The sequence below is a fragment of the Lissotriton helveticus genome, chromosome 7 (assembly GCF_964261635.1).
Source record: "Lissotriton helveticus chromosome 7, aLisHel1.1, whole genome shotgun sequence".
Classification (NCBI taxonomy): Eukaryota; Metazoa; Chordata; class Amphibia; order Caudata; family Salamandridae; genus Lissotriton; species Lissotriton helveticus.
This window is the reverse complement of record NC_136068.1, coordinates 1,461,450,942-1,461,464,493: the sequence shown is the minus strand read 5'-3', so window position 1 is coordinate 1,461,464,493 and position 13,552 is coordinate 1,461,450,942. Positions and strand designations below refer to the sequence as shown.

General features: G+C 41.2%; 1 protein-coding gene across 2 annotated transcripts in view; it reads left to right on the top strand.

Moving 5' to 3' along the window:
• The window catches only part of LOC144767472 (CD209 antigen-like protein C), a 356,973-nt gene extending 344,400 nt beyond the window's left edge, over positions 1–12,573 (top strand). For both annotated transcript variants that reach the window (XM_078650891.1, XM_078650889.1), the window contains one exon: positions 11,032–12,573. In XM_078650891.1, the coding sequence (XP_078507017.1) occupies positions 11,032–11,203 (172 nt within the window). In that variant the 3' untranslated portion in view covers positions 11,204–12,573. The remainder of the gene's footprint in view (positions 1–11,031) is intronic.
• The last annotated feature ends 979 nt before the right edge of the window (positions 12,574–13,552 follow it).

Here is a 13,552-nt window from a genome sequence, read left to right as displayed (position 1 = left end):
TCTGTTTTATATAGCGCTAACTTGGTACAGACACTGGAGCACTTTGCATGAGTACCAGTTGCGTTACACAAAGAATCATTAGGATTTCTTTTTTATGATACGGGGAGATAACATGATTTGCCCGGGGTCAAGGTATGTTGAAAATGCACAGCTTGGAAAAATTTTCCCTTGAGGGTTAACACTGCCTCTTTCCCCCCTCAATGAGAGAGCAGGAAAAGTTCTACGTGCATAGCCAGCTGCCCCTGGGTTTACTTTTCGGAGTGCCCTCAAATTACAGCCTGATCGCAGCCTCTCATCCAGAACCATGAAGTTTAATACAGAATCGCTGAATGAACATCTCCGTATATTAGTATGCAATTTCAGAATCTTTTCTGGGGTCCGAAAAAATAATATATATTTTTACATTCAGTCGAACACAGCTCCTCCATTCCAAAGTAAGCAGTGCTGACTTTACACCACGCCACCACTGCAAAGCTTTTCTGGCTCCTGACATCAACAGAGCAAGTAGCAAGTGTAGAAGCTGTGAGCTTTGTAATCTGCAGCATACCTGGAGTGTCTGTGGCAGAATAGCTGCTCTTCCGTCTGGTCTTGCAAAAGCACCGCCACTGCTCCTCTCACTGTGCCCAGAAAGTGACCGTTTTACCCCGCTCGTCTGCATATGTATATCTACATGTGGTTGAGGAATGGACTCATGGTAATATGTATGCGTGCTTTGCAAGTGTTTGTGCGTGCTGGAGGAATACTTGTGCGCGCACGCTCACTCACGCATATTAGAGGGAACTATGTTTCAGAGTGCTCGACTAGCCCTCTGAAGTCTTCGGCATCCATGATCTCCTTCAGCATACGTTGGGTCTGTGACAGGTCTGTGAGAAGTCGGACAATCTAACTGACTAAGCCTACCTTAGTTATACGCCTTCATAGTATGTACCACCCCCCTACCCTAATGTTGCAAATTCAAAGTGTTCTCTTCATTTGATTGGTCAAAAAGACGGGGAGAGGTCATCTCACCATACCAGTATCACACCATACCAGTATGAAGTCATTTTCATTCAATGTAATTGATCAATGTTCCCGCCCATAATTTACTTTCCCATGATTTTTATTCCACCCAGCAATATTTAGTTTTAATTCATATACAATGTATAGGATGCAGTCAGTATTTCCTTCTTTCTTTGGGTCAAAGGATGAGGTTCCGAGGAACATCGCGGGTAGGATGAGAATTTGCTGCAGTTCAATGACAGAGATTCAGTGATTCAGTGTTCTTATGCGCACGCATAATATTTTCAAAATGGAGTTTGCGACACCCGTCAGGCCCAAATACGAGCATTCAATAAAGTCAAAGAAAACCATATTAGAATACAAAAATAAATGAATGCACTGTATACCACTTATTTCTACTCTAACCCGATTACTTTATTTTAACTATAGCATTAAGGGTTTAGCAGAACACACAAGGTTTAATTAAAACATGAGCATTTGCATTAGTATGTGAAGTTTGAAGTGCCCATCTTTGCCACTACTGCGCAGCTGCAAGAAATTCCCACCAAAAGCAAAAGTACGTCACACGATCTTCCAGCCGGAAAGCAAATAAAGATTGGATTTCCTCATGCAGGGGTATTGAAAAGAAGGCTTGACACAAGTCAATTACCTTAAACCACTCAGCTTTGCATGGAATCAGAACTAGTATCACTGATGGATTCGATACCACTGGACAACATGGAACAACAATTGTGTTGACCTTTTGAAGGTCTTGCACAATCCTGAACTTCCCACTCGGCCTCTGTAATCCCATAATGGGCGAATTGCATGGACTGCCCATTCTCTCCTTCAGAATTCCTTGCCTGATCATGGACTCGATTACGGGTTTAATCCCTGCAAGTGTCTCTGCTGACAAATTGTACTGAGGCATTCTTGGGAACTACACATTTTGCTTGACCTGGATCTTAACTGGCTCAACACCCTTAATCAGTCCAATCTCTTCTCCTGTGAAATCCCACACATTCTGAGACAGAGTCTCACAAATCCAGTGAAAGTTCTTCCACTGTCAACACGGGGTAAATCGCTATACACAAGTGTTGATTTGCAATCTTAAAAAGTAGCATCATCATCATTGGTCTGCAATTCAACTCCCTTAGGGGTGCAATAGATGGTACAATTTAGCTTGCACAAGAGGTATTGTCCTAACAGGCAGACAACACTTCGCACACCACGAACTGGTGTTGATCTCGACAAGTCCCTATCCTTACAGGAATTGGTTCAATCAGTGGGTTAGTCATTTTCTTGTTAGCTACTCCTACAACTTGGATAGATTGTCCCGAGAGGGGTAGGTTGGGTACTACTGCAGATCTGCCAGTAGAACGGGTAGCACCAGTATCAACCAAAAAGGAGGTAGGATGACCGCCAACATCCGCCTCTACAAACAGTCCCCCCTGGTCTACCTCTAAGACTGTGCCAAGAGTGCAGTCCTCCTCCTACCTCAGGCACCGTCATTGTAACAGGACTGACTGTACTCATCGAAATCTTCAAACAGTGGCATCTGTCCATACGTCCTAGCTCCCTGTAGAATCCTCGGAAGTTGCGGAACTTGCACCTGTGGTGCCAGTGTCCCCCATTGCATGGACCTGGGTCTCATCAAGGTATTCACAACTGCAGGCATCTGCACCACCTCCTCTTCCTCCTGCTGGACCTGATTCAGTCTACACTCACATTTCCAGTGCCCGGTTTTGTGACAGAGATGATAGGCAGTAGTCTTTTTCAGTGTCGCCACATCCACCCCTGTCTTGTGATCTACAGGCTTTCCCTTTCCTTGGCCCTGGGCATTCTGAGCTCCTGCCTGATTGTTCCCCTGTCTTCTTCATAGCGTTCCTCCACTTGGCTGCACCTGGAGCTCCCTGTTGGCACTTTGCATTCGGACAAGCATCAGCTTATCTTTAAGCTTTCTTGCTTCGAGTCCACCTTGTCACTGCAATACCTGGCATATCGCACTTTTTCATCTACTGAATTATTCTGCCAGCAGATCAGATGATGCTGAATCATGAAGCTAATTTCTGGTCTCAAGCCTAAGACAAACATTGATACAAACTGTCCCATATCTTTGGGGTCTAAGGTGTCTAAGGTGTCTAGCCCACTTTACAACTTAAAGGCCTTTAAGAGCCTATCATAATACTCATACACAGTTTCCTTTGGTTCCTGAACGGTTCGATCTTTCTTGACCCAATCAATATCCTGTGGCGATATCAGCCATGTGATTACATGCTAAAACATTTTCATGACAATAGATGAAGGACCATTCATAACAGGATCCCTATCTGGTTCAGAAGTCGGCCAATCAACTGCAACCTTACAGGCTGCCCACAAGTTGCCTGGTACTACAATGTCAAACAATGTGTTCAAGTCAACCCACAACACCTTTGAGATCTTAAAAACCGATCAACCTGCTTGTACCATTCAACAGGTTTCCCCCTCAGCCGAGGAAACTAACATTCGTAAAAGATGCTAGGTCACCTCTACTCCAAGGCACATGTATATACCCTTCATTGGATACCTCTCGCAAAAGGTAATTCTCCACTCCTATCATTCTCCCTCCTGGATGCGGTGTCTCTCCTACGCTCTTTTTGGTGCTCTTCTTTTTGGACCATCTCTCCTCCCATTTGTAAAGCATACTCCATGCATGTATCCCTATGATCAACTCCCAAATGTGAGCCTTCAGGCCTATAACGCTTTTCTCTTCTAATTCCTGGTCAATGTACTGCAATCTATGACTTCCCTGCAACATCTTGATTTTGGACAGTTCTACCTCGTACCTTTTTGCCAAATCTGTTAACTTCTCATGTGCTGACCTTGCCTTGCGAGTCACACCCTTTGCCACAAACAACAACTCGTCAGGTTCGTAAAGATCCACACTCTCCAAAGGCCAGTTCCCATGTATGATCTCATCTACCTTAGCCTTCAACCTTATCACATCCAACATCTTTGCTCTTATGGCAACTTTCAGGGCCAGATGCTCAGTTTACTTCTTCTTTGTCATTTCTCTGAACCCCACATCGGTTCCCTTCCGCAATGTCCCTAAGAGCTGGTCTATTCCCTGAATTTCCGTGATCCCAACCTCCTGTCACCCTGCCATTCTGATTCCTCACGGGTGGTTCCCATATCCTTAGATCAGATCTTGAGTCAGCAAGTGACCTTGGTCTCACTGTCCTTCCATCCACTTGTCCTCTTGTGGAGTCCGCAGTGGCTGGCAATGGGGTACTCGAATCTTTGGGCCTCGGTAGGTGAGCTATTTCACTTACTGTACCATTTCCTCCTGAGCCATTTCCTTCTCCTGCTAATGACTGTGCTAAACTCCCATTCTTCACCTGATCTGGATCATACACTGACACTATGGGGCCAATGGTAACCGGCACTGTAAGAGCATCCGGTAACCTCGTAACACTTGCAACTCCATGAGTCTCTGATCTGGTCTGTGTTCCCATCCCTTCAGTACCTGTTGAAATTCTCCCAACCACTGTCGCACTAGGCTGAGTCTGTGACCCTCCATTTCCCTCTGTTGTTGTTGCCTTTCCCTCTACTGAATCTGGATTGTATGGAGGTGGTCTCTCTATCAAGCTGTCATCAGTATCATTATCATCCTCCTCCACACACTTCTTTTGGGCATCTCCTACCTTTCCCAACTAACGAAAACAGCCTATCTCCCTCAATAGATTTTACTCTCCATCTTTTCTCCAATGCATCCCATCTCGCATCTTGAAATGCCCTGATCGACTTTTTCACTTTTTATTGATTTTGATCTCTTTTCCTGTCATGAGCTGCTCTAATCCACGCATGGAGCGACTCACACTGAGTTTGTCTGGGCAGATGTCGTAAAGAAGACATCACTGTTTTCAATTGGTACAACACCTCCAACCTAAAAGGACCACAGCGGGGAAAAGTCAATTCTTCATTTCCTTCAGTCATTTTATGCCAATTCTCGAGCCAAAGTATGGTACGTAACCCCACATTCATCGCCATGTAATGGGCTGGGGTATCCTTTGGTAGAGCTTCTTCTCCTCCTCGAGTAACCAACCTTCTATCTCCTCTACACATATCTCGTAAAACTTTAAAACTATTCATGGAGGAATCAACTTTTACTCTTTTCACCGCGTTCGTTTACTTCCTGATGAGAATTCACCAATACCAGCCCGGCTTCACACCAACCGACCTATCGCAGTGCAGCACTCTCTGACGTCACTCTTCTTGCAGCAGTTCCCCTCCTTTAAAATTTGTCTATCACACACTCACGCGTCGCTTTCATACAATGAAATAACTGTTTGTCCGCGAAACCACCGAACAGTCACTTCTCTGACTGTCTGTCCACCAAACGACCGGACAGTTTCTCACAATTGTTAACCTCAACTCTGGCAACCGTCTGTCCGCGAAACAACCGGACAGCTGCCACAGACTATCTGCCCACCAACGGCCAGACAGTCCTGTACTTAATCGATAGGATCCAATCACTCTGCTTTCCACTACAGTAACCTTCAACCTGCGTTGGTTACTCACGCATTCACACATACATTTTCCTATCACCAGTGGGCTACTCAACTACGTCTCATTACTCCCACAATCTCTGGTCAGACAATTTCAACTCTGGGTGTCTTCTACACCACAATCTATTATCCCGGGATATCAAAATCAAATCTCATGGACCGGACGCGTTCGGCCCCAAAGGGCAATCACTCAACTCTCATTCCAACTCCGCCAGACATCACACAACCGAAACAAAAGCACAATCTAACAGACACTCAACCCTGTTCATACTCACTCTCTCACGAACTGCTGCTTTCGTCGCACTGTCACTCTCCGTAGATTTCCATCCGTCGTCTTCTGCTCGCGATCCGCCGGACAACCATCACCTTCGGCTCTACAACTATAGGGACTTAATGACTACCTCCCTCTAAATCTCCCCTTACTCCAGAGATAACCATCCTATTCTGCTACCAACTAAATATGCCAGATCCTTATCTCATCTCAATGTTATCAGATCTTACCACTTATAAGGATCTTCGGTCGACTGGACCTTTTTATCTGCTGGGAAGTGTAAAGGTGAGAAAACCAATACAATTGCCTTCATCAATTTTGACTCGGAAATATCACTGACTCCAATTTACGATTTAAGGGTTTTATTACAAAGCCAAAAATTATTTAACATACAAGCACCTCATTACGAGTTTGAAAAAATACATAGGCACCAACACAAATTCATTCTACGAATTAAACTAATTCGGTGCAACGTAAAAAGGATAAGCAATTCCAAAAAGATTAAACAAGCAACAACTGCTCCAATATCAAATTAGTCTTAATCAGATTACAGAAAAAGAAATATTAATTGGTTAATTCTGTCCCTAGGCTAACACTAAGGTGACATCCCTACATAACATCCTTCAGGCAAAGTCGAGAAAAGGTGTCAGCTTGTGAAGACTTCCTAAGAAGTACATTCACATTGAAGAGGGTCAGAAACTATCTAAGTCTTCATCCTAGAATCAATCCCTTCTCTTACCCTCCTAATGGTTCTCTGCTCTCATCAGCCCTCTCTGCCTCATCAGCCTCTCTTTTACTCCGGAGCACTGTCCCTAATACAAAATGAACAACTCCTAGAACAAGCCCCAACACACCTCCTCTGGATGCACATCTTCACAGCAGGTGATTATCCACAGTTTGTGCTTTGTCCAATAACAGTTGAGTTGTCCTTGGGTCCCAGGCTTCTCCAGCGAGCTTCCAATCATTACATTCCACTCCTACTTTGTTACAGGTCTCCTCCAGATCACTGACATAATATCGAGGGACATAATATCGAGTTAAAAAAATATCGTTGACAAAATATCGACAGACAGAATATCGAGTTTGTATCTACAAACAGGTAAGTGCGAAAATATCGACTACAAAATATCATTTACAAAAATATAGTTAATTAAAATATCGACTTTATTAAAAACAGTGTTAAATTAAATTAATATTAAAAATTATTTACTAAAATATACTTAAAAATACTTAAATTACCTTATAATAATGAAATAATTAATGAAAGTTATAAAAAAAATTACAATAATATTTTTTAATATATATATATATATATATATAGTAACATAATATAATTAAATAATAATCAATATTATTACCGTAGGATAGCGGAAGTGTAAAAATTACTATTCCCACTCCAGAGAGTGCAACAGTAGGGAAAGCGTTGGATAGCGTAGGGGTAAAAATTACTATTCCCACTCCAGTGAGTGCAACAGTAGGGATAGCGTTGGATAGCGTAGGGGTAAAAATTACTATTCCACCTCCAAAGAGTGCAACAGTAGGAAAAGCGTTGGATAGCGTAGGGGTAAAAATTACTATTCCCACTCCAGTGGGTGCAACAGTAGGGAAAGCGTTGGATAGCGTAGAGGTAAAAAGTACTATTCCCACTCCAGTGGGTGCAACAGTAGGGAAAGCGTTGGATAGCGTAGAGGTAAAAATTACTATTCCCACTCCAGTGGGTGCAACAGTAGGGAAAGCGTTGGATAGCGTAGAGGTAAAAATTACTATTCCCACTCCAGTGGGTGCAACAGTAGGGAAAGCGTAGGATAGCGTAGAGGTAAAAATTACTATTCCCACTCCAGTGGGTGCAACAGTAGGGAAAGCGTTGGATAGCGTAGGGGAAAAAATTACTATTCCCACTCCAAAGAGTGCAACAGTAGGGAAAGCGTTGGAAAGCGTAGAGGTAAAAATTACTATTCCCACTCCAGTGGGTGCAACAGTAGGGAAAGCGTTGGATAGCGTAGAGGTAAAAATTACTATTCCCACTCCAGTGGGTGCAACAGTAGGGAAAGCGTTGGATAGAGTAGGGGTAAAAATTACTATTCCCACTCCAGTGAGTGCAACAGTAGAGAAAGCGTTGGATAGCGTAGGGGTAAAAATTAATATTCCCACTCCAAAGAGTGTAACAGTAGGGAAAGCTTTGTATAGCGTAGGGGTAAAAAATTACTATTCCCACTCCAAAGAGTGCAACAGTAGGGAAAGCATTGGATAGCGTAGGGGTTAACATTACTATTCCCACTCCAAAGAGTGCAACAGTAGGGAAAGCGTTGGATAGCGTAGAGGTAAAAATTTCTATTCCCACTCCAGTGGGTGTAACAGTAGGGAAAGCGTTGGATAGCGTAGGGGTAAAAATTACTATTCCCACTCCAGTGGGTGAAACAGTAGGGAAAGCGTTGGATAGCGTAGGGGTTAAAATTACTATTCCCACTCCTGAGAGTGCAACAGTAGGGAAAGCGTTGGATAGTGTAGGGGTAAAAATTACTAGTCCCACTCCAAAGAGTGCAACAGTAGGGAAAGCATTGAATAGCGTAGGAGTTAAAATTACTATTCCCACTCCAGTGAGTGGAACAGTAGGGAAAGCGTTGGATAGCGTAGGGGTAAAAATTACTATTCCCACTCCAAAGAGTGCAATAGTAGGGAAAGCGTTGGATAGCGTAGGGGTAAAAAATTACTATTCCCACTCCAAAGAGTGCAACAGTAGGGAAAGCATTGGATAGCGTAGGGGTTAAAATTACTATTCCCACTCCAAAGAGTGCAACAGTAGGGAAAGCGTTGGATAGCGTAGAGGTAAAAATTACTATTCCCACTCCGGTGGGTGAAACAGTAGGGAAAGCGTTGGATAGCGTAGGGGTTAAAATTACTATTCCCACTCCTGTGAGTGCAACAGTAGGGAAAGCGTTGGATAGCATAGGGGTAAAAATTACTATTCCCACTCCAAAGAGTGCAACAGTAGGGAAAGCATTGGATAGCGTAGGAGTTAAAATTACTATTCCCACTCCAGTGAGTGGAACAGTAGGGAAAGCGTTGGATAGCGTAGGGGTAAAAAATACTATTCCCACTCCAAAGAGTGCAATAGTAGAGAAAGCGTTGGATAGAGTAGGGGTTAAAATTACTAATCCCACTCCAAAGAGTGCAACAGTAGGGAAAGCATTGGATAGCGTAGGGGTAAAAATTACTATTCCCACTCCAAAGAGTGCAACAGTAGGGAAAGCGTTGGATAGCGTGGGGGTAAAAATTACTATTCCCACTCCAGAGAGTGCAACAGTAGGGAAAGTAAACACTTCATATATTATTTAAAAAAATATAAATTAATATCTATAACAAATTATTTTAAAGTAATTACCAATTTAATATAATATAACAAATAATCAATTTAAATAACAAATTAAAATTAATTATTACTATTTGTTACCTATTAATCCAAATTAATAACAAATTAAAAATTAATTAATTAACAATTAAAACTTATTTGTCAATTATTTCAAATTAAATACAATTAAATAAATTGAATTATTTAATTAATCATACATAAATTACTTCCCACCCTATTCCCCGATAAACACACAACCCGCTACAGAAAATAAATTAGTAAAATGTACATAATTAGCAATTAATCAATTAAATAAAATTAATTGCCAATTAAAATTTAATTGATTACCCATAAAAATGTAATTAACAATTAATTCTAAAAAAATACCAATAAATATTTTTACATATTTAATTAATTATAATTAAATTACTTCCCACTCAATTCCCCTATAAACCCACAACCCGCTACAGAAAATAAATTATTAAAATTAACATAATTAGCAATTATTCAATTAATTAAAATGTATTGCCAATTAAAATTTAATTAATTACCAAATATAAATTAATTAACAATTAATTAAAAAATAATGCCAATAAATAAATTTACATATTTAATTAATTATAATTAAATTACTTCCCACCCTATTCCCCTATAAACCCACAACCCGCTACAGAATTTAATTACGCAAAAATTAAAAAAACAAATGTCATTATTTAAAATTAATTATAACATAAATACACAATTTTCAAACATATAATAACATAAACACACTATAAAAAATTCGATACTATTAAAAATTAGATAATTTTATTTACCTATATTATATACTTCGATATTTTAAATTTCTATATTTTTAACATTCGATATTACATTACTTACCTTAAAAACAATATTTTTGCTGTCTATATCCTGTCCAGTCGATATTTTGTCCAGTCTATATTTTGAACTCGATATTATGTCCAGTCAATATTTTGTAGTCGATATTATGTCTGTTTACCGTCTCCTCCATACCTAACTTCTAACACAAAGAGCATCATTCTAGCTAGCGAGGAAAATGTCCTTGCACCTGCAACAGAAGGCATGTGAACAAATCAACCTTGCACATACATATCTGCTGACTACATTCAATTGAGAGCCTTCCCAAGGAAAAATAAATTTCAGGCCTTCTTGACTCTGCTAACATAAGAAATCACGAACAAGCCTTCCATGACAAAACGTGAATATTAATTTAATTCAGGCCTTTACACATCCAAACCTACACGAAATCAATAACATTGCATTTCTAAGCATTACATTTCTTTACTTCAAGGCACAATTTTCATCCCTACATTTGCAGATTCTTATAGTGCACGTTTAAATCTAATGCATTACACACACAAACTGATTCATGAAGCACAAGCAATAGGTAGTTACATTTTAACACAAACACATTTTCTAGCATTACACGTATATTGTTTGTTATTACATCACATGTTCTAACAATTAAATGCTTAGTTCAACCCAGATTACATATGGATGCGGAATAACAGTGATTATGAAGCAACCCTACAAATTTCAGGTTAACATGATGCTCTATCAGTGGCAGTTTTTCAGAAGGCAATGGGAGGGCATGGAATGTGGTGGACGGGGTGTTAAAAACACCTGCAGTATGCTATTAATTAAAAGCACTTTAACTGAGTCACTGGAGCCGAGTGAGAAGGGCGCTGCTGTTTACATGATCTTAATGCATAGAGCTCTGTGCGCCCCTCTGAAGATTGCCCACCTTGGTCTGGACCCAGCACCCTCTTGCCAAACGCCAGTCTTGATGCCAAACATTAGCCAGCATTGTGAGACAAGCTTATGCTCCCGTGGATTGTGGTCTAAAAATAACTTTCTCTTCTTTGCAGGTTTTGGCAGTGTGGTGAGCCTAACAACACAGAGGGATCGGAGAGCTGTGTAGAATTATTTACTGTGTCCTCCACCTCATTGGGATGGAATGATGACGAATGCCAGAAATTTAAATTCAGCTTGTGCAAACGACCAGCAGACATGTTATCGGCTTACAAGCCAGGGGTTTAAGGACACCAACCGCACATCTCTCGTGGAGCGGAAGTTGAGTCAACAAAAATCCAATGAAGGGTCATGGTTTGGACTCAAAATACTTGTGGGCCTGAGTTGTACAATAGATTCATTTAACCCGTGTTTACGATTGTTATTATAAACTAATCTGTGCTCTTCCCAACCGGCATAAAGGCAGTGTATGGACCCATTTTATATTATAATATTTCACCAGATACATCCTAATTCGAAGATAACTCAGTGGGTTAATGTGACTACTGAACACGTATCCATACAGAGTACTTCCATGCGCTTTCCCGCTGCGGCCATTTATTTATTTTATGCGTTTTATATAGCTGCATGAAGCAGCACACATGAAAGTTACAAAATGGCATTTTAGGATTGTTTATGTGCAGGAAGGGACACCTTCCTACACATGACCAATTCTTCCCTACACACAGACACCCTTGCACTCTTGTGCAAGGGTGCCTGCGTTGGTGCTAAGTTGTGAAACTTAGCGACAATGCAGGGGGAAACCCATAAAACTCTACCAAAAAAAAAAAAGGCTGCACCACATCCTTGTAACTGTTGCGCAGCCTTGCGTTTCCAAAATGGCAGAGCATGTCGTTAAGCCCAGGAGACTAACAACACGCTCCGCCACTTCATGGCCCTATATTTCCATAGAAAGCGCTCTTCAGTCACCTGACTTACAGCATGACCAGTCAACCATTTTAGAACGTCTTTTTGCTTCTGACCAAGGCATTGGTAGGGTCTATTTGTGTGTGTACATGCATTTTGTGTGTGTGTGTGTCTGTTCGTGCACGTGCGTGCCCTTTGCTTTGATACTGAGAAGTGCATGTACCTCATAAAGTAACATTTGCCATGCTGAAAAACAGCAGTTGACCATGCCGTCTTCTCCAAGTGTCCCGACAACAACAACAAAAACAAGCATTTGCAATGCAATATGTCTCGCCTTTGGGACCTTATATGTATTTAGCTATGCAGCACATTAGCCTGGGTGCTGAAACATCTACTATTCTTTAACATGAAGGGAAAGTAAGCACCAAACTGTGTGAGATGCCAGGTATGGGAACACATGGAGAGAAATATTGCCTTTCAGCTGGAAATGGTATAGTCCAAAGCTCTGTGTTTAATAGGAAATAAGGACCTTCGATGGTCATATCACTGAAAATACAAGAATTGGAAAAAAAATTATTGTCTACGGGTGCTTGTGGAAGACAATTTTCATAGACTGGAATCTAGAGAATGCTAAAGTGATTCTAGTATTTACTGACCATTTTTGGTAATTTTCTATCAAGAAAGTTCGATAGAGCCAGTTGACAGGCAAAAAAAATATTGAGCGATACAAAAGGGGATGATGGACGGAGCGTTTGAGCAAATCAAACACTCACCCCCAGTCAACTGATCTGGGTTTAATCCATCACCATTCTTTAGCCCACTCAGCCACCCCATTTCAGACATGGCTATATGCAAATCAGTCTGACCCTGTGCCTCATGAGATAGCCTGGCTGATGAGGATTATGAATCCGAAACCGGTCCCAGGATGCTTGTTTCCGGTTCATGGAAGACATGGCTTGGCAGTTCGGGCTGGACTGTTCCCATGAGGCACAGGGTCAGACTGATTTGCATATAGCCATGTCTGAAATGGGGTGGCTGAGTGGGCTAAAGAATGGTGATGGATTAAACCCAGATCAGTTGACTGGGGGTGAGTGTTTGATTTGCTCAAACGCTCCGTCCATCATCCCCTTTTGTATCGAAAAAAAATATTGAGGCAGTTGAACAAGCAGAAAGCAATTGTGTTTTTTTTCTGACTTCTACTGGTTGTTTTCAATCAAGACAGTTAAATAGAGGCAGTGGAACAGAAAAAAAGTCCATAAACGGAAGCAGACAAGTCCTAGGGATGATCTCCAGAGCCCACACAATACATTCACATATAAGTTTATACTAAAGAATATACAAGAGGTCTCAAATGCTCGACCTAAAAACAGGGAAGATGGCCAATGGAGAGCATCATTCCTCAACAATTGAAGTTGAAATCAAATAGCAAAGGGTGATTTCAGTATCTCTTATTATGGGTCATTCACTGGCAAAATGATGTCCAAGATGGCTCCCTTTAGCTGTCCTTAGAACTGATCTATCACAGCAGCCATCAGGTAGCAGCAGGGAGAGATTCGGAAAAGCATTTGTCAACAGTGTTCCAAGCACTCATCAACTAAATAAGTGCACCCCACCCACACATTAGGTTCACCCTTCAAAGGAACTCTATAACTTTAAACCAATGCCTCAGAAAATATCCCATCAACAAACTAAAATAAAAGTTGTTTTTTACAATTATTATTTTTTTATGCA